Source organism: Lithohypha guttulata, assembly GCF_036872675.1.
Source record: "Lithohypha guttulata strain CCFEE 5908 chromosome Unknown scaffold_2, whole genome shotgun sequence".
NCBI lineage: Eukaryota > Fungi > Ascomycota > Eurotiomycetes > Chaetothyriales > Trichomeriaceae > Lithohypha > Lithohypha guttulata.
The window spans coordinates 3,537,567-3,559,830 of NW_027042751.1; the positions used below are offsets into that span (position 1 = coordinate 3,537,567).

The 22,264-nt window shown below is 49.8% G+C and overlaps 8 protein-coding genes across 8 annotated transcripts; 1 reads left to right on the plus strand and 7 right to left on the minus strand.

The window, feature by feature from the left end:
• Positions 1 to 705: 705 nt before the first annotated feature.
• LTR64_003401 (uncharacterized protein) lies at positions 706 to 2,769 on the minus strand (the record flags this gene model as incomplete). Its single annotated transcript, XM_064897758.1, has 2 exons — positions 706 to 2,279; positions 2,355 to 2,769. 2 exons carry the CDS (start codon positions 2,767 to 2,769, stop codon positions 706 to 708), a joined length of 1,989 nt encoding a protein of 662 aa, XP_064756708.1.
• A 1,206-nt stretch (positions 2,770 to 3,975) lies between these two features.
• On the minus strand, positions 3,976 to 5,522 carry GAS4 (Glycolipid anchored surface protein 4 precursor; the record flags this gene model as incomplete). The annotated part of the gene is made up of 3 exons (XM_064897759.1): positions 3,976 to 5,287; positions 5,338 to 5,465; positions 5,514 to 5,522. The coding sequence occupies 3 exons, from the start codon at positions 5,520 to 5,522 to the stop codon at positions 3,976 to 3,978; spliced, it is 1,449 nt and encodes a 482-aa protein (XP_064756709.1).
• Positions 5,523 to 6,459: 937 nt separating this feature from the next.
• LTR64_003403 (uncharacterized protein) lies at positions 6,460 to 8,337 on the minus strand (the record flags this gene model as incomplete). Its single annotated transcript, XM_064897760.1, has 1 exon — positions 6,460 to 8,337. The coding sequence occupies one exon, from the start codon at positions 8,335 to 8,337 to the stop codon at positions 6,460 to 6,462; it is 1,878 nt and encodes a 625-aa protein (XP_064756710.1).
• A 1,753-nt stretch (positions 8,338 to 10,090) lies between these two features.
• Positions 10,091 to 11,631, plus strand: ALD5 (aldehyde dehydrogenase (NAD(P)(+)) ald5; the record flags this gene model as incomplete). Its single annotated transcript, XM_064897761.1, has 2 exons — positions 10,091 to 10,259; positions 10,307 to 11,631. 2 exons carry the CDS (start codon positions 10,091 to 10,093, stop codon positions 11,629 to 11,631), a joined length of 1,494 nt encoding a protein of 497 aa, XP_064756711.1.
• Positions 11,632 to 12,730: 1,099 nt separating this feature from the next.
• Positions 12,731 to 13,717, minus strand: TEM1 (Ras GTPase tem1; the record flags this gene model as incomplete). Its single annotated transcript, XM_064897762.1, has 3 exons — positions 12,731 to 12,829; positions 12,890 to 13,257; positions 13,306 to 13,717. 3 exons carry the CDS (start codon positions 13,715 to 13,717, stop codon positions 12,731 to 12,733), a joined length of 879 nt encoding a protein of 292 aa, XP_064756712.1.
• Positions 13,718 to 14,315: 598 nt separating this feature from the next.
• On the minus strand, positions 14,316 to 15,653 carry LTR64_003406 (uncharacterized protein; the record flags this gene model as incomplete). The annotated part of the gene is made up of 1 exon (XM_064897763.1): positions 14,316 to 15,653. The coding sequence occupies one exon, from the start codon at positions 15,651 to 15,653 to the stop codon at positions 14,316 to 14,318; it is 1,338 nt and encodes a 445-aa protein (XP_064756713.1).
• A 354-nt stretch (positions 15,654 to 16,007) lies between these two features.
• Positions 16,008 to 18,302, minus strand: PRP43 (DEAH-box ATP-dependent RNA helicase prp43; the record flags this gene model as incomplete). The annotated part of the gene is made up of 1 exon (XM_064897764.1): positions 16,008 to 18,302. The coding sequence occupies one exon, from the start codon at positions 18,300 to 18,302 to the stop codon at positions 16,008 to 16,010; it is 2,295 nt and encodes a 764-aa protein (XP_064756714.1).
• A 476-nt stretch (positions 18,303 to 18,778) lies between these two features.
• On the minus strand, positions 18,779 to 21,748 carry LTR64_003408 (uncharacterized protein; the record flags this gene model as incomplete). The annotated part of the gene is made up of 1 exon (XM_064897765.1): positions 18,779 to 21,748. The coding sequence occupies one exon, from the start codon at positions 21,746 to 21,748 to the stop codon at positions 18,779 to 18,781; it is 2,970 nt and encodes a 989-aa protein (XP_064756715.1).
• Between the last annotated feature and the right edge of the window lie 516 nt (positions 21,749 to 22,264).

Below are 22,264 nucleotides of genomic sequence, written 5' to 3' on the forward strand. Positions count from 1 at the left end.
TACCTGACAGCTGTACACATTTCCCCAACCACCTCGACCGCTATATCGGAACACTTGCAGCGATGCGGTGTCAGCCCTGATCACAATCGTATCGAGTCTACCGCTGTCTGCTCACCGACCTCGATGATCGTGACGGCTTCACCGATAACGCCATAACAGACACACGGAATCTGTGGAACATGGCGGTCCGGATTATTGCTGACACCTTTTTGTTTGCATTACCAGATTTTAACTTATTGTGACTGGACGTGTCTTTCGCGTCTGCAGGCGCGAACCGAGTTTCAAGCCACGTATTTGGTTCGCGTGAGTCGAAAATTAAAGAGGTACCGAGATCACAAGCTGTTCGCCTTCGGCAATTAGTTCCTCTATCGTCTGAGGATCGCTAGGCGCCGCTGGGTCATGTTTCAGTCTCATACTGTTCGATATGAACTTTGCACTCCGGAAGCCATCCGATCGCCCCCACTTCTGTACCGTTAGTTTGAGTGGTTGGTATCGAGTCTCAAAAGTAAGCAACGTGCCTAGATCATGAAGGATACCAAGTTGCGGTGACGACAAAGACATGAACATGAACGAAACTCGTAACTGATTTTTCTTGTCCAAGTGCAATGATACGTAGATGTACTTCTATACCACAAGCTCGCACAGTTCCGTGTTTGGCAAACTGCTCATTTCAAGCTCTTCATGCTCCGCTTGATGCCAAACATCTCAAGGAGCCAGAATCGCCGCAGCAAGCTCAATAGCCCTCGACGTCTTCCCTACCCATTCCTGCGCCATAGTCGCATTCCTGTAGAACGTGACCGCTTCCGTGACACCACCAAAAGTCACTCCAGCGTAACCTGTATCAAGTCCTGGTGCATAGACGACATGGCGGTAAAACTCACGTTCCGGGAGACCACCCTGCGACACAAAACCGCGCTGATAATCTCGCAGCTTCGCGTTAATATTGTCGACTGTGGTCGTGTCCGATGGTGAGGTAGCTGCGATGAGCTGTGCCATTGCGGATGCGGAGGTGTTGAAGGTCTGGATGGCGGAGCGGATGGGACTCAGGTCGACATTGGTATAGTTGCTGCCTCCTGCTTGGACCACGGATTGGAGAGTGGTTAGGTATCCTGTCATTTCTACACCATAGGTTGTAGGGTTGAGAGGGACGATTTCACGGGTGGAGAGTTCGTATGCGAGGAGGGTGAGGAACCTGCACATGACTTTGTGGGTGTTGAAGCCTACGTCGCCGAAGGTGGACATCCAGTGATAGGAGTCGTAGTTGGAGTGGTATGGGTAGATTGCGTCGGTTGGCCCGGCGCTGGCTCCCATGTCTATACTTGAAATGCCGGCACTGTCCAGGAAGGCTGTGTAATCACTGCCGGAGCCTAGGATGCCAATGCGGCCACCGAGCCCTCGCCACACATCGTAGAGTGTCATATTGTTGTAGCCACGGTAGTTGTCGTAGACGACCTTCTTCATGGTCTCAATTGCGATTGCATTGAGATCTGGCGTGGCTGAGAAGGTGGGATTTGGTCCAGATGCTCCCACGTCGATGTTGAGATATGAGACTGCTGCTTTTGATAGCCATGGGATGTACTCCTCGACGAATTCAGTTGATCCTAGCAAGCCATACTCCTCGGCGTCCCATGAGCATAGTACGATAGTGCGCTTGGGCCTCCAGCCGGTAGCAAGTAATTTGCCAAAAGCTATTGACAGCTCGATCATTACAGCGCTGCCAGAGTTTGGGTCGGCCGCACCTCCGATGATCCACGCATCTCTGTGATTGCCGATAACAATGACCTCGTCTTGGGAAGTACCGTTAATGATGCCGATCGAGTCCCAGATGGTGGTTATGTTCTCCCGCATTTCATTTGAAACTGACAGAGTCACGCCAGGTGCAGGTCCTGTGGAGTATGAAGCATTAAAGGCACCGACCCAATTAGTTCTGTTGACTGTTCTCCCAGTAGGCCCGTAACCGTCAAGTGCTTGGATTAGTGGCTGTGCTTCGATCCAAGAAAGAGGTAGAGATGGAATCTGAGGAGTAACCCGCTCAATACCTGTTCGTGGGGAGCCGGGCTTTGAAGGATAACCCGGAGTGGTAGGGTCGCCAGGATAAGTGGACAGAAACTGAACAGAGCCCCGTTGAACTTGAGTTGGGTTTCTGGCTTTGCCGAATGGATATGGTGCGTACCCGTTAGCCTCTGTAATGTTGCCATCATCGCCAGTGTCTAGGAAGGTGACACAGCCAATCATCCCGTGAGCTTGCGCATTCTTGACCTTGAGGCCGCGAAATGGCCCTGCAAAATGTCAGTTGCAAGCGCATAAATAATGAGGCCAGAGGCACGCCTGGAGTAGGACTTCCGCAAACTTACCACCATACCGCGCAAGAGCGATCTTGCCTTCGAGGCTGACATTGAGTGCGAGAAGACGTTGAAAATCCACTTGCTGGCCACGTCCTACATAAACATACTCTGCTTCAGCCGACCCTGTGAAGGAATAGCCGTGAAACGTGGGTACGCGATCTGGCCAGCCTGTAACGTCGTCTTGTGGTAGAACCGCCTCCTCGAGATTGACAGAACGTGTTGTACCATTTGCTGTGAAACTTAATGACTGAGCGACAGGGTAGTTAAGGAATGTCTCTGTGCTACAATCAGTCTCCCTAATGATCATGATATTCTCTAAATTGCTCATCATATTCCACAAGAAAGCTCGTGAAGCCGTTTTCTGCCCAACGATCGACCGTCCATTGTGCTTGACTCTTATTTGTACCTGCGATATGTAGTCCATGTGTGTAGTAATAGCTCCTGTACGATAATGAGAGGACTGAACGGACCCTATGATGAGTCTCACCTACCACTGGTCAATTGTAGTATTGTCAATCGAGTTGATCAGAACGGATTCCTGGTTGGTCAGTACTGGAGGGAAAGCAACTTCCTGTCGTTTCGAGAGGGCACGGTGAAGTTCGAATACATCTTTGTGGTCTGCCTGGCAGGCGAGTGCTGTGCCAGCAAGAGCCGTGATGCAAGCAAAGCAGGATATCTTCATTCTAGCAGGTATCATACACAACACCTTACTCGAGAGGTCTACCTATCCAGAACGTCGATAAAGCCTGGGGTGATGCGACTCTTTAATATCAACTCCAACACCTCAATCAAGAGCTTCATGGCTTGTATGCCGTCACCCAGCACAGCAGCTCCGATTGTTCGTTGGTACCTGCCTATAATGGACAAGTGGTGAAGAGGCTCTCCAGATGTGCCACGTCTTGTACGCCAATGCAACGTTGATCAGGAACCTTGATAACCATTGTAATCAGGGTCAGTTTTGCTGCAACATGAAGTGCCAGTTACTGGAAGTCAGGTACAGTGATCGACGAATCGATGGCAGGCTCATGAGTCTAGATAGATATGCCACACTATTTGGCGGAATGTGTCAACTTGTACAGCAAATCGGATATGTTGTGAGAGAAAACAACGAAAAGAAGCTGCGACCTCCGCATGCGCCAAGTCTGAGCTGCAGGCTTGGCACTCCAGACTCTTGCATCTTGTTGCTGATATCCGAATGGAATGCCTGTCGATTAAACAACATGACATTTCTGCTTGAGGAGACCGGTTGTCGCGTGAGAAGCAAGATGAGATACTGAGATCAGTCCTGGATACAAACGTTTACGCACAATACTTTCCACAAAACGTATTGCCTGAAGAGGATTGAATCTACTATATATGAAGTCGTGCTTCAGAAACGCTAAAATCAACGAGAGCGTTATCATCAAATGGTTGAATTGAGTCAATGTAGATGGTGGTTCTATTGTACGTCTATGTTCCAAGAACATCAATTGTATGCAATTTGTGATTACTACTCTGTCATAACCGTCACTGAAACTCCTTTGCTAATTCCACCTCGACCTGCAAAGCCATGTAGACTGAACATGTTTTACTGTTTGACAGAGCCTCTCTTGTCTTTGATATGCATGTAGTAGTTCTCAAAACCCCCCAATCATAGCTGAGCCCAGAAACCCAGTGTCAAAGCAGCGAGTACGACAGCACCAGTGTTGACCTTGGAGGATGAAGCAGCGTTTGTACCGGTTGAGCTAGATCCGCTGCTGGTAGGTGATGGGCTAGTGCCAGGACCAGCAGTGCCAGTAGTACCACTAGTATTCTCGCCTGGCAAGTTGCTCTGGTCACCAGCCAGGACTCGGAGCTCAAGACCTTGCAGTGTGCTACCATCTGGGTTTGTGACGGTTGCGATCTCGTTGGTGTTTGTGACTTGAGCGAAACCTGTTGGATAGGTGCCGTTAGCACCATTGTTGATCATGTCTTGAACTTCGGGCAATCTTGCTGGTACATCGAAGCTGTTAGTCAGGTTGCTTCTGATCATGCTTGCCGCACATGCAGGTGGCTCCCTCTGAGTGGCAGTACTGTTGGCAGCAGTCAGAGCAGCAAGGTCGATTCGGCCGTATTGGTCGACAAGGTTCAGGTAGTCTTGCTTCAACTCGATCGAGTTGTCACCATTGATAGTGACCAGACCATAGTTGTTTGGCTCCTCGCTGTACTCATAGACGAGACCTCCACTGAAGATGTTCGTCATAGGTGCGGAGTAGATAGAGCCAACCTCAGTAAAGGTTCGCGGCTGGACTTGGTTGCATCCATACTCGGAGAAGAAGATGGGAATGCTGGTATTGGACAAATCCTCCAACAGAATATTGTAGCCGGCTTCCTCAAAGCTGGCATCACCGCACCATGAGTAAGAGTTGAGGCCGAAGAAGTCCATGCCTGAATTGGTAGAGTTGGCCAAGTTGCAGCTGAGGTAGTTGAAGGTATCGACGAGCAGAGGGCGGACATCGGCAGCAGAATAGCCAACAGGAATATGACGGGACGAGTGTGCAGCAATGTAATCTTTTATATCACGAGTGACGGCTCGAATGTAGCGTGGGACGGAGGGATCAGATTCCTCGTTGATGACCTCGTTGGCGGAGAAGAAGCCGAGGGTATTGTTGAAGTTCTTGAATGCTTCGATGATCTGGAAGACACGTCTCATGTAGTCTGCGTTGTAGCTCGTCCATGGAGCAGCTCGGTTGATGGACTCGTTGGGAAGTGGGCTGTTCACATCCAAGACCAGGTAGATACCAGCTGCATTAAAGATAGACATGCACTGAGTATGGTCAAGGGCTGGATCCAAGTTGTAGATACGGACAGTATTGATACCAGCTCTTTGCATGAGGATAGCATCTCGTAGACACACCTCGGCGTCGCTGAGAGGGTCGATGCCACTACCAGGGTTGAAGCCAGCGGCACCACCAGGTTGATAGCTATAACAACTGTCAGCTACTGTTCTATGACCACAAGCCTTTGTACTCACGCCACACCGATCATCTGAAATCGAGCGCCGGAAATGGCGTTGACAAAGTCAAGACCATCGTTGACGACAGGGGTGACAGCAAGGGCCGTCGAGGCGAGCAGAGCGCTGGCTGCGAGAGCGGTCTTGAACTGCAACAGGTATTAGTCCTGTCCATTTCCCCCAAATGCTGTACTTACTTGGACCATATTGTTGAGCGATAAGAAAAAGTTCCGTGGTCAGAAATACAAGGGTGGACTAAAGTCCAATAACGAACGGAAGGTCTGCTGGTTCAGACAAAGCAAAAAGATTAGTAGTATCCAACGAAGGGCACAAACGAAGAAGTCACGGTGGTGATGAAAGAAGTTGAATCTGCAAGAACGAGCACAGCACCTTCAAGCAACGAGAGACGCAGGTGCGATGAAAAGGAAAGCATTCCTTCAACTTCATCTCGTGGCTAAATGAGGACGCGCCAGCGTCCATGACACGATGAAGCTTGGTAGCATTGGCAATGGATGCGCAGGGCCCTAGTGACTCTGGGCATGTGTTGAGAGCGCAAGAGCTGGCTGCCACTCACTGCCACTCATGAAGTCTGTTCTTTGCGACAAGACCTGGGCATGTCCGCAAGTGGAGCTCACGGACTTGGTGTGGTTGTGCCATGAATTCCGATCTGTTCGAAGCATGTTTCGATCCTGTTTTACCATTACTCCAACTGAGAAGCACACTGTGCATCATGTATCAATTCTGTAATTGGGCAGCAGCATCTGTCAACCAGTATTTGAGTCTACAAGTGGCGCAGTCGCTTGTTTGATCGCTCACCAGCGAAGCCAAGGACTCCTCATCCGTGTCAGCGCCGTGACCCTAATTTCACTTTGTTCTTGGTATTCCCATAGATCTGCGGCTCATTTCCCTTGTCCGCCCATGCTGTGACAACCAAGACTTTGCCCAGATTTCTGTTTCGGGAGTTCAGGGGTTCAATTTTGCATCGTCGCGTGCCAATGTACCTAATTGTTCGAACAGAAACTGGTTCGTCAATATGACTTGTAAAAGCGACAGGACATGTACCATTGCACGACCACTGGCGGCAACCTGCTTGGGTTGAAAATGGCCAGTCAATCGAAACTAATGACTACTAAAGACTGTGCACTACAATCTGCTTCTATTTAGGAATTTAACAGGGACGTCGACGTGCCGGTTGCGCAAGAATTCTGCACAATTCTTCCCCAGAAAGTCGACACTACTCGTACTGTTCACACCTCGATCCAGCAGGTTGCGAAACAAGAAATGAACACCTTTCAGATTGTATAATTCGAACCGTTCCACCTCGATTTTCGGCCGTCGTGTCGTGTCATATTCCTTTCCCAGCAAGACCTTAATATTGTCGATGGTCAACAAGTTCCGGAGCCACGTGTATTCGTCTGCGTGTCTGACCCAGAAACCGCAGTTGCAGTCGCTACCTTTGTCGCCCGAACGAGCATTCACGATCGTACCTAGCGGCACTCTCTCAGTTGGTCCGAAGTTCTGCATGTTCACGGAAATGTTGGGACCTAAACTGCTTGGTTGTCGTTCCGGATATATTTTTGTGACAGTTGGAGGCTCAATTGTCGTGTCTTCATTCCTGAAATGTAGTTTGTGCTGAACATCTGACTGAGGTAATAGGGCAACGTAGTACTCGAAGAATGGCTTTGGAAAGCCTTGTCTAAAGTCCATGTGAAAGGTTGCACCAGGGTACCCTTGCATGATGTTGTCTATGATCGGCCGCAAGAACTTTTTTGGCGCCAGTGCATCAGCTGATTTTGCCTGTGCAAATATCCTGAACGTGGCTGTTGCTGCATTCTGGTTGTCGGCGTCAGGAACCGCTGACCCTATAACGCTGAACGTGAGCATTGTGAAATCCTTGGAATAGGCTGCCATCGCTTTACGCAGCTGAGCCTCGAGCATTCGAGCTTTGTCTTCGATATGCAATCCAGTAAGGAAGTAATACGCTTCAGCCTGGGATCCCCCTTTGGCTGTGATGCCCACCTTCGTGGTAGGAGGCGGAGGCGCACCCTTTACCCCATGCAATGCGACCCTGTCCTTCGCGACTTGCTCGAACCACAAGCCATCAAGCACCGCCGTCACATCACTGTTGTAATAGTATGGTCCCTGAATCTCATACACAAGCTGAGAAGAGCATGTATCGACGGTAACAGTACCTCCACTATTCTTCTGCTTCGTGATCACCACACTGCCGTCCTTACTGATCTCAGCAATAGGAAAGCCAAGGTCGTCCCATCCAGCACTTTCCAACTGACGAAATCCACTATAGTTGCCACCTGTGATGTAAGTGCTGCATTCGATAAGATGTCCTGCTACAAAAGCATTCGCGAGTTCATGTAGCTGATCTCTCGTCCATTTGTGGTACCAATACGCCGAGCCGATCACTGGCGAGGCATCAGACACCCTGCCAGCAATCACGATTTGAGCGCCTTTCGAAAATGCCTCCGCGATTCCCAGTCCTCCAAGATATGCTTGTGCATAGATGGGCTCAAATTGCCAGTCTGAGAGTATTTCACCCGTATACACATTCTTGAACTTGGAAGTGCCACTGTTCAGGGCGTTCTGAACGGCCGGTAGCACTTCGTCCCCAGATATCCAAGCAACAGGAATCGTAAGACCTTTCTTCTTGATCAGGTCGCAGACGATCCGGTACAAACCTTCAGTATCACCGGCTCCGGCATTGACTGCCACCTTGATCTTGTATCTCGCTAGGTCTTCCAAAGCAGGCTCCAATGCCTCTAAAAAGGACGCCTCGAATGCTGGGGCTGTTAACGAAAGTGGATTGGAGTCCGAGTACAATGGACCAGCAGAAGCCGAGTCAACCTTTCGAGCTCCTGTCACAGCCATGTTACCTTCACTCATATAGTCTGCTATTATCACGTCGACCGGATCATCTTTGTAAGCCTGGGCGAATGCTGCCATTGCATGTCGTCTATCTGACGCTGAGCCAGATGAACCAGCTATTCTGATGGGTCGAGATGCCATATTTTGCGTAGGGGTTGACACTGTATCTGCTGTGAGAGTGCCGCATAGGAACCTAAATTGGTTCTACCACATCACTGTATGTATCATTAGAGGTGTCGTGGTCCTGCATCCTCGGAAGCCTAACGCGCTGGTAAGTGCAACCATTCTACACAGTTTGGACCGAGGCTTAAACACATTTGATGAGGCTCTCCAAATCTGCGTGCTGAACGAACAACAAGGTGTTCACGAAAATAGAGCAGTGAAGCAAGACGAATCGAACAAGCAAGAGTTTTTGTACGAAGTGAACGTTGGATAATTAAATAGCTTAGGCAAGAACAAAAAGCAAAAAGGTCGAATACTCAACGACGGTAATTTCTCCCATCAAGTCGGTGTAATCTGGCAAACTGCTGCACTGCGATACATCTGCCTCTGCGAAATTGCTTCCCTCAAGTTTCAGATGTGAACTTAGCGCTCGATAGCAATCGTGGCTTACGCACACGAGTATCAGAACGTTCGTAGTACCCAGACCAGGCACACAACTTGACTGATTGCTCTGAAGGAGAAACCATTCATCTGGAGTAGCCTTCCCAGTTGGACCATGACAGTCTTGAAATGTGCACTTATTTGAGCGGCATATTTTCACATTTTTTGATGCCAAAATATATGTTGTCTTTATTGACCCCGCCACACAAGCCACTTTCTCTTGACGAAGCATTCTAGGTTCTTCATACACACCGCTGTAGTAGTACATTACGTATAACTGTTTACAGACATGAGCATATTGATACTCGATGTTTTGTACTGGTAAGCAACGATGAATTATGAATCTATGTATAAGATGGGCAATTTTGCACGACACCCTTCCTTACTGTTTTGTGCAGGAGCGCTTATCAAGCACGAGCATGTTCCGCACTCAAATCCACCAAGACCCGAATAATGACTCGCACAACCAATTGCATACCTTCTAGTACAGACACAGATCCACCGAATCTGACGCTCTGGAGCTCTTTCGCCCGAGGTTGCGTTGCTGTATTGTTTACCCCCACCATCGCAGCTTGATCTGAACCATCATAGAGCAGCTTGGAAGGATGCGATGAGTGCTTGAGCATGCATTTTCTGGTTCTTCACCTTTAAATCATAATCGCAAACGTTACTTCGATAACCTGCAGAACTTCGTGTCGGTATCCGCCTTATCTTCAAAGCAAGTCAAGCAGTCTCGAAACAGATCAGGACAACCCTGCTTCTCCAACACGGAACAGAGTTTGCGTCGATATGCATAATGGAAACGGGAAGTACTTCATGTTTAGTGACTTCTAACAGGAACCATTGGCTTGTTGCTGGAAACAAGGGCCAGACTCAGTGATGAACCCCTCTTCTTACTCAACTTGCCACAAATCCTTATACCCACAAGTGTCCGATGAGTATGCTGCATGTACTTCCATTGGTCCCCAGTAAGACTAGACAATATTCTGATTTGTATTCCCCGCAGTCGACCGGTGCTGCCCTGTGCTCCGGTCGAGCGTCGCCGGCGCTGTCTGCATATCGTGATTCCACATTCGGAGGAACCAACAACATCCAGCTGCGTGATTCGGTTCATGGGAGATCACTGAGCTAGTGGACCTGCTCGAAGTTACTGCTTTGAACCCCGCGCAGGCGCCTCGCAGAGAAATAAAGCATGCGAAGCTGCTTCTCGTCTGGCCAGCGAGTTCTTTCTCTACTCATTCTGTTTCTTGTGATACCCCTATAGCAAAAAGTTCTGTAACAACTATTCAAAATGTCAGGTTTAACAGCTAAGATCGAGACTCCCTCGATTACCTACGAGCAACCGCTCGGCTTGTACATTGATGGCAAGTGGGTAAAAGGTACTGAGGGCAAGACCTTTGAGACCATCAACCCAACCAACGAGAAGCCAATCATTGCTGTCCACGAAGCTGGCCCAGATGGTAAGCAGGAGGGCCAACACGGATCTTTCGAAAGCTGACAATAGTAGATGTCGATATTGCCGTCAAGGCTGCCCGAAAGGCCCTCAATGGTGTCTGGGCTGAGACCCTCCCATCTGCTCGAGGACAGATGCTCACCAAGCTCGCCGACCTCTTCGACGAGCACGTCGACACCCTCGCTGCCATCGAGTCCCTCGACAACGGCAAGGCTCTTTCCATGGCCAAGGTTGACGTCGGCTTGTCCTCAGGCTGCTTGAGATACTACGGTGGATGGGCAGACAAGATTCACGGAAAGGTCATCGACACAGACCCAGAGTCCTTCAACTACACAAGACACGAGCCAGTCGGTGTCTGCGGTCAGATCATCCCATGGAACTTCCCACTTCTCATGTGGGCATGGAAGATTGGTCCCGCTTTGGCCACAGGTAACACTGTCGTCCTCAAGACCGCTGAGCAGACTCCTCTGTCCGCCCTGTACGCCGCTACCCTCGTCGAGAAGGCAGGTATCCCAGCTGGTGTTGTCAACGTCATCTCTGGTTTCGGTAAGACCGCTGGTGCTGCCATTGCCTCGCATATGGACATTGACAAGGTCGCCTTCACCGGCTCAACCGTCACTGGCCGAACCATCCTCCAGGCCGCCGCCAAGTCCAACTTGAAGAAGGTCACCCTCGAGCTCGGTGGAAAGTCACCAAACATTGTCTTCAACGACGCCAACATCGAAGACGCCATCTCATGGGTCAACTTCGGTATCTTCTTCAACCACGGCCAGTGCTGCTGCGCCGGCTCCCGAATCTACGTCCAATCCGGTATCTACGACAAGTTCATCGAGTCATTCAAGGCCCGAACTGCCAAGAACGTCGTCGGCGACCCATTCGCCGCTGATACCTTCCAAGGCCCACAGGTCAGCAAGCTCCAATACGACAGAATCATGAGCTACATCCAGTCCGGCAAGGAGTCCGGTGCCAAGGTCGAGACCGGTGGTGAGCGACACGGTAACGAGGGCTACTTCATCCAGCCAACCATCTTCTCCGGCGTCAGCGAGGACATGAAGATCATGCAAGAAGAGATCTTCGGCCCCGTCTGCACCATCAGCAAGTTCGAGACCGAAGACGAGGTCATCAAGCGAGGTAACGAGACCACCTACGGTCTCGCCGCTGCCGTACACACAACCAACCTCAACACCGCCCTACGTGTCTCCAACGCCCTCAAGGCCGGTACCGTCTGGGTCAACTGCTACAACATGCTCAGCTACCAGGTTCCATTCGGTGGCTTCAAGGAGTCTGGAATTGGCCGTGAACTAGGCAAGTACGCTCTGTCCAACTACACTCAAGTCAAGGCTGTAAGAATGAGACTTGGTGGTGCTCTATTCGGTTAAGCAACAGATGTGTTGGTACGTGGTTTAGCTAGCATCATGTCATGGGCTCGCGCAGGCGCAAACAGTATTTTCTGGCATTTGAGTTGTCGTCGCCTGGTGAATAATGCACATACATATGAATGAAATGAATCAAACAATTTCAACGACTTCTTCTTTCGTACCTATTTGTTCTTAAAATCTCAAGATTTTCGTCGTGCTTCAACTACAATTTGATTCTTCTACAACGGCGGCAATGTGCGTCCTTTGTCAATATCCAGCATGTAGCTACAAAGTTGTATCAGGAGTGTTCCTTCACTTCCCGCATCTGCTACTACGTAGTAATCTCTGCCTCTCAGTGCAGTCGCTTCGGCATTTTGCGGACCGTACAAGGACATCTACCTCCTTACCCCTGTAACCTTCGGCACAGCGGATCTCACCCAAGTCTCCGTATACGGACGCATACGTATACAGTGCATTGTCTTTCGGGGGAAAGATACAACATCGTTGCATAGTGCATGCAGCTGATGTGTGAAGCATACAGGCATTATTTGTTCCGAGCGAGATAAGTGCTGGTGAGTATCAGGGTTTTGTCGTGCTTGTTTCCTTGGCTGTTTGTTTATCGCTGAGGAAGGAATGATAAGGCAGTACGCTGGTAAAGTACACGGAAGGGAGCTGAGTCGATCTAACGCTTCTCGCATGTACATGCTGAAGCGACCGAGCTCAGGAAGAATGTTAACAGCATTGGTGGTTGCACTAGGAACCAGTCAGATAAAGGCCACCACTTTAATCAGACCAGCAAACCAAGCGTTTCGTGACCCTCTCAATCTTGTACTCGCTAGAGCTCTCCCTTAGACCTTGCCTACACGTTGTCTGAGATAACCGCAGGCCGTGCTCGCTTTGATGTCAATAAAAGTCCACAATCAATACACGCCTCATTCGCCTTGATACTATAACCGAATAAGTTACATCCACACCACCAACACGAAGCAGAAATCTTTCTTTTGGATCGTGCCAAACTCGAACCATCGTTCCGCATGCCAAGTCGTTTTCGTAGAATTACATCAGAATCGTTCAAATCATTTTTGCTGTGACAGAAAAAAGGAGGGTCCCGTTGTGCTTCCTATACTGATTGATAGAGTAACAGAGGCTCGCCTACATTTTCGATTTCTGGTATGGTACACTTCAGGTCGAAAGCTTTGGAGAGGACGATCTTGAATATCTGGAAGCATAATTAGCAGCTGTCCTGCAGCAACAAGGTATCAAGACCCAGTCAACCTACCTTTTGGACATTTATGCTATGACTTGTGCTGCTGAAAATCAAACTTGCACGCATAGCCTTTGCGAAGCGTCTTGCTTGATTGCTGATCTCTTCCTGATCCTCCTTAGGGAAGTTGACGAAGTGATCGTATTTTGTGCCCACCAGGAAGGGAATAGCAGTCTTGTTGAAGCCTCTGCCCTGTCTATACCACTCTTTGATGCTGTTCAAGGTCGATTTCCTGGTCAAATCGAACATGAAGAGGATGGCAACAGCGTCATTGCAAACCAGCGGCAGCATGTTGACGAACTCTCTCTGGCCGCCCAAATCCCATATCGAAAAGGTGATTTCCGTGTTGCGAATTGAGATAGTCTTCTCCATGAAATTCACACCTGTGGTCTGTCAGTCCTGACACTGTTGTTGTAGTCCTTCTCGCTTACCCAACGTCTGAATGTAATCTTCATCCCAGCTGCCCTCGACATATTTGACCATCAAACTTGTTTTGCCTATTTGCGCATCTCCCACCATGCCAACCTTGATGACAACGCTGCTCTTGTTCTGTGGAGGTGGTTGAGGTGGCTGTGGCTCTCGATATTGTTGCTGCATACCGCCCATGCCCGAGCCAGGTCTAGAAGTTGGTTGCTGATACATTGAGGGCGAGTTGTACCTGGAATTGTCTTGTTCTTGTTGTGGTGGAGGGGATGTGGTCGCTTGATCGTGTGTCGTTGCATTGTAATGTCTTGTCTGATCTTCCTGTCCGGTCATGACAGCATCTTGCTCGTTAATGATTTGTGGGCTGTAGGCACGATCGAGGTGCCCAGTGTCAGGCTCATGCGCTTGTTGTTCGTCCATCCTGAAACTCTAAGGATCCAGGGTGGAGAGCCGATCTGAGTCGTAAGCGAGGTTGTCTAGGGCGGTGAGTATGATACAATTGCAGTGCACACACTGTGACTACCTTCTATAAGATATGCATCCTCACCTCAACAGGAACGAAGGGCGTCCAATTCGGCAAAGTGGTTTGCTGAAGGTGCGGGCTGAGTCTCGCTGTAACCAATCAGCGCGTCAAAACAACTGCCAAAATATGGACGCGTTCTTGCACTCCTCGCTAATGATATCCTTGCTGAGTATACTTCACCATGAGCACGTCCAGCTTCTGCAATGCTCAGTGTCTGCGAGTACCTTAAATTCTTAATACTAAAAGCGACTTTACTGTTCTCTGGAGCAAGTACAACTTACTAACATGGATGGCTTTGGCTTGAGCAGGCAGGCGCGACTGCCTATTTGACGCGGCCAGGGCTACAGGCCTGCGACATGCTGTGTACGTCAGCCAGCCGTGCGAAAGAGGCTCTGTTCAACAAGTACTCTTCTGATATCGTGGGTACGCCCATCTGCCACGGTTTTGTGCCTAGATACTGAACCCTAACCACCGAACGAGGCTTATCATCTCCAGCTAGACCTCACTGATCAGAACCTTGTCCCGCTTAGGCTGTAGGCTATCCACTATATGACCATCAAACAAGCTCTTCAGCTCAGACTCTTCTGCTAGGAGCTCTTTTTCTGTATCCTCAAAATGCCGTCCAACTATATCCTTTAGCGAAGACGTAAAGGCCTTCAACTCTTGCTTCAGCCCCTTTAGCTTCGCTTCGGCCCCGAAATCCTTCATGTCTTGTTCCTCATCGATAACATTCAGCCAGCAACCAACAGCTGCCCTCAAACATTCTCCCCACCACACGTCTCGTATTCGTGGTCGGCAAGTATGAGCTATGGCATGCATAGCCTTGATGCTCTGCAATAGCAGTTCCGGTGAGCTAACGGCGAAAGGATCACATAGCACATGCCGGAGCAGAGGTAGAATATCCTGCAGATGCACCACACTGGCAATTCCCATGTCCTGAAAGATCCACCCAAGCTGCGAGATGAACAACGTGGATAGCGCCGCACTCATCGTAGATCCAGCACCTGTACCTGTGGAGAGATGGTTCAGCGCATATAGAAGCTGATGCCGCAACAGCAACGTCAGGTATTTCTGCCTGGCCTCCTCTTCTTCCTCTGCTTTGTCCCTGTTGCGTTCCTTCCCAGCTACCACAACGAAGCGAGCTTTAACCAAACTTCGAAAAGCAGGATACATCCTCCTAAATAATCTAAGACTGTCCCCCTCAGGCGTCAACGTCGGTAGCATACTAAAATCGTTCCTCAATGCATCAACGAATACATCCATCAACCCACTCATCCTCAAGATCGCACTCCGTGCCTTCACCAAAGCCTCACACAGAAGCTCCAAGCACTGACATCCTAAGCACTTATACCCTATCTCAGAATCATCCAGTTGATGTAATATCGCCGGAACCAGAAGATAAAATTGCGCTTCAAGGGTTTTCCGCCTCAGCTCTCCGTCTCCGATCCTGCCATAGCTCCGTAGCACGAACAGAAGTAGACTATCAGTCCAGCCATTCTTCCATGCTGGTCGAGAATCTGCCTCGTCGTAGAGCGACGCAAAACGCGTCACTGAAGCTGGTACAGGGTCGTTAGTGACGAGGTTCTTACGACCAGTAGAGGTGAGTCGTGAAGACTTGGAATTGGAAAAGAGCGGTTTTATTATGGTGCTGAGGAGATCGAGGAGGGTATCTGGGAGGAGTGATGACTGTGCTGGTGCTGTTGGCTTTTCGAGGGTATTGACGAGGTCGAGAGCTTGGCTTCGTAGGTTACGTGATTCGATGGTTTCGATGTGGCTCCGGTCTTGTAGAATTAGTAGTATGGGCTTCTCTTCAGTTTCAGTGTTATTGGACATTGCTCCTTCTTGTCAGAATTAGAAAATTTAAACAGAATACTGAATGTTTGTAGGAGTATTCATGTCCTGTCATCTCGACAGAATATGAAGTTGCCGCTTTCTACACGTGCTGGGACATCATCACGTGGCCATTGTGCAGTAGATGAAGTTGGACGTGATTAAATTTGGTTCTATGCGCTTTACGCGATCAGGGTCACTTCAGCCACGAAATCTGACCAGATTGGGGACTCAGGAGTGAATGCCATTTAACAAGAATACCAGCTGTTTAACGCTAAAGAACGTCTCAGCTCAATTCTAGCCAGGACACCTGCTGTATGGGCTTGAGCTCCGCGCCTGTCTATACTGTTCTCTATACTACCGACCACCCTTCATCTTTGCTCTCCTGTCTATCCGCTCCCTTAGTCGCATCAGGGCGGTCTTGACCTCACCCTTCTGGAAGCTGTCGACATCATAATAACCAGGAGCGATATCTAGGAGCCACTCTCCTCTCACACCTGTCACTGTTCGAACGTAGTTCTTGCTTGTTAATACAAACTCGTTGTACACAACCCATTCACTTTCCTGGCCAAGCACAGTTGACGGATGCAAAAGCACTGTCTGATTGTCTTTGACAGTGGTATAGGTCTTGCCATTCGCTTCTTTCTTTGCGACCTGCATGAAGAAGCCGGATACTAGCGCTCGCCGGATATTCTCGTAATACTTCTTGTCTTCGAAAGGTGTTGACATTAACTCGATCTCTTCTCGCTCCATTATCCGCTTCAGCTGCAAGCGCACGTTGTCCGCCGACTGCAAGGCCCGAAGAGACAGGAAATGGTCGTGGCACCATTGCTTTGGATTTGCTTGTGCTTCAGGAGCTTTGAAAGCGTGGTAGACGTTGAGTAGAGTGAGATGATCACCATCAGGATGAGCGAACAGATTCTTCATCTCGTCTGCACGTTTTCGTGCACTTGCAGGTCTGACGAAGATCTGAGGTACAGACAGCAGCGCGGTTAAACTCAGAATCTCGTTCGAGCAGTAAAACTCTGGTGACGAAATCAACATCACAGCCAACGCCGGGTCCAGAGGAAAGTCAGAGGCCAGCTTGCCAAGATGGGTCAGATTGCCATCATCGTCCAGACATGCAAGATAGTTGAGCTCCTCCAGTGCTCGCATCAGAGTCTCGGGTGCTGGTGGATCCATGAGATCGAAGTGAACTAGATCGTCGATTCCCAACTTCTTCAGCTCGAGCACAGTGTTTGACAAATTCGACCTTAGAATCTCAGGATATGTCTGTTCTATCAATTCTTTCTTGAAAGCAGCCTCTGTGTAGAGTCGGAAGCACTTTCCAGGTCGTGTACGACCAGCACGACCAGCACGTTGTTGAGCTGAAGCTTTACTGATTGGGGAGACCAGCAACGATTCGACACGTATCCTTGGATTGTAGACCTTCTGCTTTGAAAATCCGGGGTCCACCACATAGACGATACCATCGATTGTTAGCGATGTCTCGGCAATGTTCGTGGAAACGATGCACTTGCGACCAGCACGACCACCAGGCCGCCGCGGCTTGGGTGCAGGCTGGAAGATTTTCGTCTGCTGGGCAGGTGGCAAAGTACCATATAGAGGGTACACATCCATTGGACCAGCATCGGCTTCTCTGATCATCTCATCTGCCTCCAGCTTGATCTTACGTACAGCATCCTCAATTTCTTCTTCACCTGTCAGGAACAACAGGATATCCCCTTCGGCCTCGGTGGCGTGAATTTGCAGAACGGTTCGAAGAGCAGCTTCAAGGTAGTCTCTTTCAGGTTCAGGGGTGTAGAAAATCTCGACGGGATGTGTTCGACCTGGTACAGCCAGTAGTGGTGCGTCATTGAAATAGCGCTGGAATTTCTGTGCATCCAAAGTGGCAGACATGACAATGAGTTTTAGATCAGGCCGTCGTAGAGTCAACTCTTTTAACATAGCCATCAAGACGTCAGTCGCTAACGTTCGCTCGTGGGCCTCGTCAAGTATTATGGTGCTATACCTAGACAACTCATGGTCGCTCATAGCCTCTCTTAACAACATACCATCCGTCATGTACTTCAGTATCGTCTTCGAGCTTGTCATGTCTTCAAACCGAATGCTGTAGCCCACCTCTTCACCTAGCTTGACGTCTAGTTCGTTTGCCACACGCTCTGCAACAGACATGGCGGCGACTCGACGGGGTTGAGTGCACGCAACGAGCTTGCCGTCGTGCTGAGGCAGATCATCGTATAGCACGAACTGTGGTATCTGTGTGGTCTTTCCTGAACCAGTCTCGCCCACGAACACCAGAATTTGCGACTTCTGGTACATCTCAAGGAACTCTTCGCGCTGCGCATGCACTGGTAGACCTTTTCTTGTTTTTAGGATGTTGACATATCGCTGCGAGAAAGGCTGTCCAGTGAAAGGATTGTGCGTGCCCTCCTCAGCACGTACATGGTCCTTCACAGTCGTCTTATGCCTCTGAAGGTTGTCAAGGGGGCTCGAGAAGGGGCCAGCGCCATTGCTATAACCGTTGCTATAGCCATTGCTGGACTTCTGGTTCCAGTGCGCGAGGTAAGGATTGTCCATCGGATCTGTCTCTACCTTTTGTCGCTTTGCAGATGGTCCTTCAGATGAGTTGTCCGAGTGCTTGCCTGCCATTACAGAGCGCGACGTGCGTAATGAATGTGGGAATGGATCAATCACTCTGATCGCCGGGCGAATTGTGGACGAGGCGTGGATGGAGAAAAAATAGGCAAGGTTATCGTCTTATCAGCCCAAACGAGTTTAGTCCTGAAGCCTCAGGCATACACAGACCATTTGAGATGCTCGGTAGTACACAAGAGTACTGGTCTGTTGGTAGGATATACATATGTGGTGTGCATGATGCACTTTCGTTAGCTCCGAAGCCCAATCAATTGTAGATACTCGAATCTCGCGGGTACGAGATCCCAAGATTTGTGCATTGTATGCCTTTCGCCTGGAACACTATTACACATCCTGATAAGATTTCTCCCGTGATTAAGCCCACCACCCACTTCAATTCAGTAAACGATGATACCAATATTGAACCCCGCCAGCAACTAAAGATGCGCATCGTGGTTCTCGTTACAGTCATTCCACTTCGTGAGAAGAAGTTATTCTAGACTCTTCCAATAAAGTTTGTTCTTTTCAACGTCCGCCCGTCGATCGAACCCAATCCTCTGATCCGCTTCATAGTATTTGTTTATCTCTGTGAGCCTGTGTTGTGCTGCGCATCTCTCCTTGACCTTTATTTCAAATGTCTCGAATGAAGTTTTATTAAGAATGAAATCGTAAAAGAGTCGCCTCATCCTTTCACTGTATAACTGACAGCTGAGTGGTTGCGTACCCAGGCCATTGCTGGTTGTGAGACCTTTGACGGCTGACTGAGGGACAATCTTGGTGGTCTGAGAAATGTCTCTCGCTCGTGGCTTGTCACGTTGAGGCCGGACTACTTCGTCGTAGCATGCCTCACAAATCGTGAACTCAGGCAGATCAGCCATGTAATGCCAGGGACGATTGACCAGGAGCTTGTCCTCAGCACATTCAGGATATCGGGTAGTTCTTCGGATGTGGTCAACAAAAGGCTGCAGGTACCTAATACTGCTTTTACCTCTGTATCTGCACTTCTCGGAAATCTGGTCAAGCTGTTCCATCGTCGCATTAAAACTCCTACTACCCTGATGTAAACCACACACTTTCTCCTGATGAAGAACATCACGCTCAAATTGATCGGGCAGCTCCGGGAAGACCAGGAACATCAAGCTGACACAGGCTTCACAAGCAAAGAAGCCTGGCACCGCCATGCCAGTGGAAGGGTCAATCAATTTCCGCCACATTCGAACACTCGCCCGTGAGCCCTCACAGGGACGAGTATGTGTAAGTAAAGTATTAGTTTTCTCGACTATGGTCAAGTCGGGTTTGTTTAACTTGACACTTTGGCAAAAGGCCACACGAATCCAGGTTCGGCTAAACGCACACACGATTGCCTTGTCGTGACGGTTGTCTGAGTTCCGCACCAGAAGCGATCGGTAACGTGTAGAGGAAATTGCATACGCGCACGTCGGACAAACATGTAACTCGGGCATGTCCTTGATCGTCAACCAATCACGAAGACCTTGTATGGGCTGTGCGCGAGGACACTGAGGCAGGCTAAAGCTCTTAGGCTTGTGAGCTAGCTCCTCTGGCGTGCTTGCTGATTGCGATCTCTGCATCTGTGGCGCCACTCTAAGATGCAGAGCTGGTGGCATGGCATTGGCTGCACCCATGCTGTGTAGAGGCACACCGATGTTGGCAAGATACTGGTGATCATACCCAGTCCACGATGCATTGCGTTGTGGTTGGATGGATGAATGCATGTGGGTGAACTCGACTTTAGGAGGACCGTCTCGTGTGCTTGGATAGCGGGATTGCGGCACTGGAGGATAGGCAACACGTGGCATTGCTTGTTCCCCATAAGTGAATATATCAGAAGGATGTAGTCTCTCTCCTTGAGGAGAAGAAGCTCGTGATCTAGGTTTGACAGACGGTGCATGACTCGTACCAGCCAACGTCGTCTCTGTGGCGTTCGACGTTGACCTGGAAATGGTAGGAGGTGACCTCTTGGCTTGAGCAGCGGCCGCGGCTGTTGAGGTCGCCTGAGACAACAGAGAAGTATGCGCTCTCAGCTCCCTAACTTGGCTTTCTTCGAGGGACGGTGGCCTCGAACGCTGAGGAGTCCAGGAAGGTGATAGGGAGGGGGTTCCATAAGAGTCCTGCCAGGTAGCACGCTCACTTCTCGGTGTACGCGGCGGACTCGAGGGTGCAGAGTAGACAGCGATTTCCTCAATCGAGGTACGGGGAATATATCTGGACGGTTGCAGTGCATTTTGAGGGAATGCATTGCTGAAATAGTCCTCTGCTTGACGAGGTGTGACGACAGGGGGTGTCATAGAGTTCTGATCTTCCCTGACGCGATAAACACGCTTTCTAGAATCGTCGTCTGACAAGCTCGGCTTGCCTTGCATGTGGCTCTGTTGAAGAAGAGGCATCTCCAACCGGGACGCTTCATGCCTGTGGGACGGTCGACGTCGTACAGAATGACCGTCAGAACCGGCTTTCCTTGTACTCCTGAACTGACCATTTCCGGGCGCTTCGTCGGTCGAAGAATAGCAAGCTGGCTCAGAACTGTCACGAATCGGCCTCGGTCGACTTCTGGATCGGCTAAATTTCCTCTGGGTTGAAGCTGTCTTCCTTGAATCGCTGGCCGACGACCCCTGCTTTGCGGAAGTTTGCGATTCACCACGAGGTTGTCTCTGCGTGTAGTGCTTGGGGTCTTCTGTACATTGACGTGAGTCTATATGATGGTCGTCCGAAAGAGTCGAATAGCGTGTCGGACCCTGATGTTTTTCTGCAAAGCGAAGAGACTTCTTGCTCTTGCTTCCCGCGCCTGAGTCTGAAGAGCTTTCGTAGTAGTGTTGCTGCAATTTGTGCCGCTCGTGGTCCCAACGAGGTCTCTGTATCGATTGTGGTGACTGCGTCACACGGTGTGGTGAAAGCAAGGAATCGTCAGCATGTCTTGGATAGTCAACTCTGAAGGTGCCCGCCTCGGGCGTGTAAGAATATGGAGATGGGGCTCGTCGCGAACCGGACTGCATTCGCCGAAGCTCGTCATTCATATCCGTAGCGATTCTTGAGATTGAAGGCCGTGTATTAGTGGACAGACCCCTTGTCATGGTCGATTTCGATCTCGAGGAGGGAGGCTCGTCGCTGATCTTTCTCAAGTCGGAAGGGCGAGCCCGACCTCGGGTTTCGTTATCTGAAGGGGGCGGTGTGGGCAGGCCTGTCTCGGTTTGAACATCGGTGGCGGTAGACAGCTGCTGTGCTCGCTTAGAATTCATGGCAGTGGGAACAACGCTAGCAGTTCTCCCAGACACGTTTTCAGTGTTATTCTCGGTATCAAGGATGACAGGCAGCTGATCCATAGAACCTCGGCTTTGAGCAGGCTGATCTTCTGCGAGTCTCGCTGCATCACTCTCGATCCCATACTCTTTAGCCAAGGAAGTCGCTTCGTCCTCGACTATGGGAGATGGGGGCCAAGTTGCCATATTGTACGGAAGAACATCAAATTTGTATGTAAGCTTGCACTCCTAACCAATGTCGCTGATAGGAACTCGATGTAATATCGTATTTTCTATTATCCTCGAGAAGCCGCACGACGTCCTCTTCATGTGTTTGAAAGCCCAGGAGGTGCTAGAGATTGGCAGGAAATTGCTCAACAGTTCGTGTAGTGGGCAGGAGATCGGCTTCAACGTCTTCGCAGGCGCGTCTCGAGGTTGTACAGACCCAGATCGCGAAATATGGGTAGTGGTTCGAATCGTAACAATTGTCGTGAAGGGAAGGAGTTCCCTGCGCTTTCGTATGAAATGTAAGACACGCAAGCTGCTCTTAGCTGCTTGCAGGATATCTGTCACATTAGCAGTGGAGTGTCACGAACAAGACTGGGCGTCAGTACAACGATCGCACGCGAGTGACAGTGAGAATCTCTATAGGTGAAGAAAGAGTGCGACATCCACATATGGCATTCATGCGTACTCCTTGGTCAACAAGAGGCTTGTCTTCAG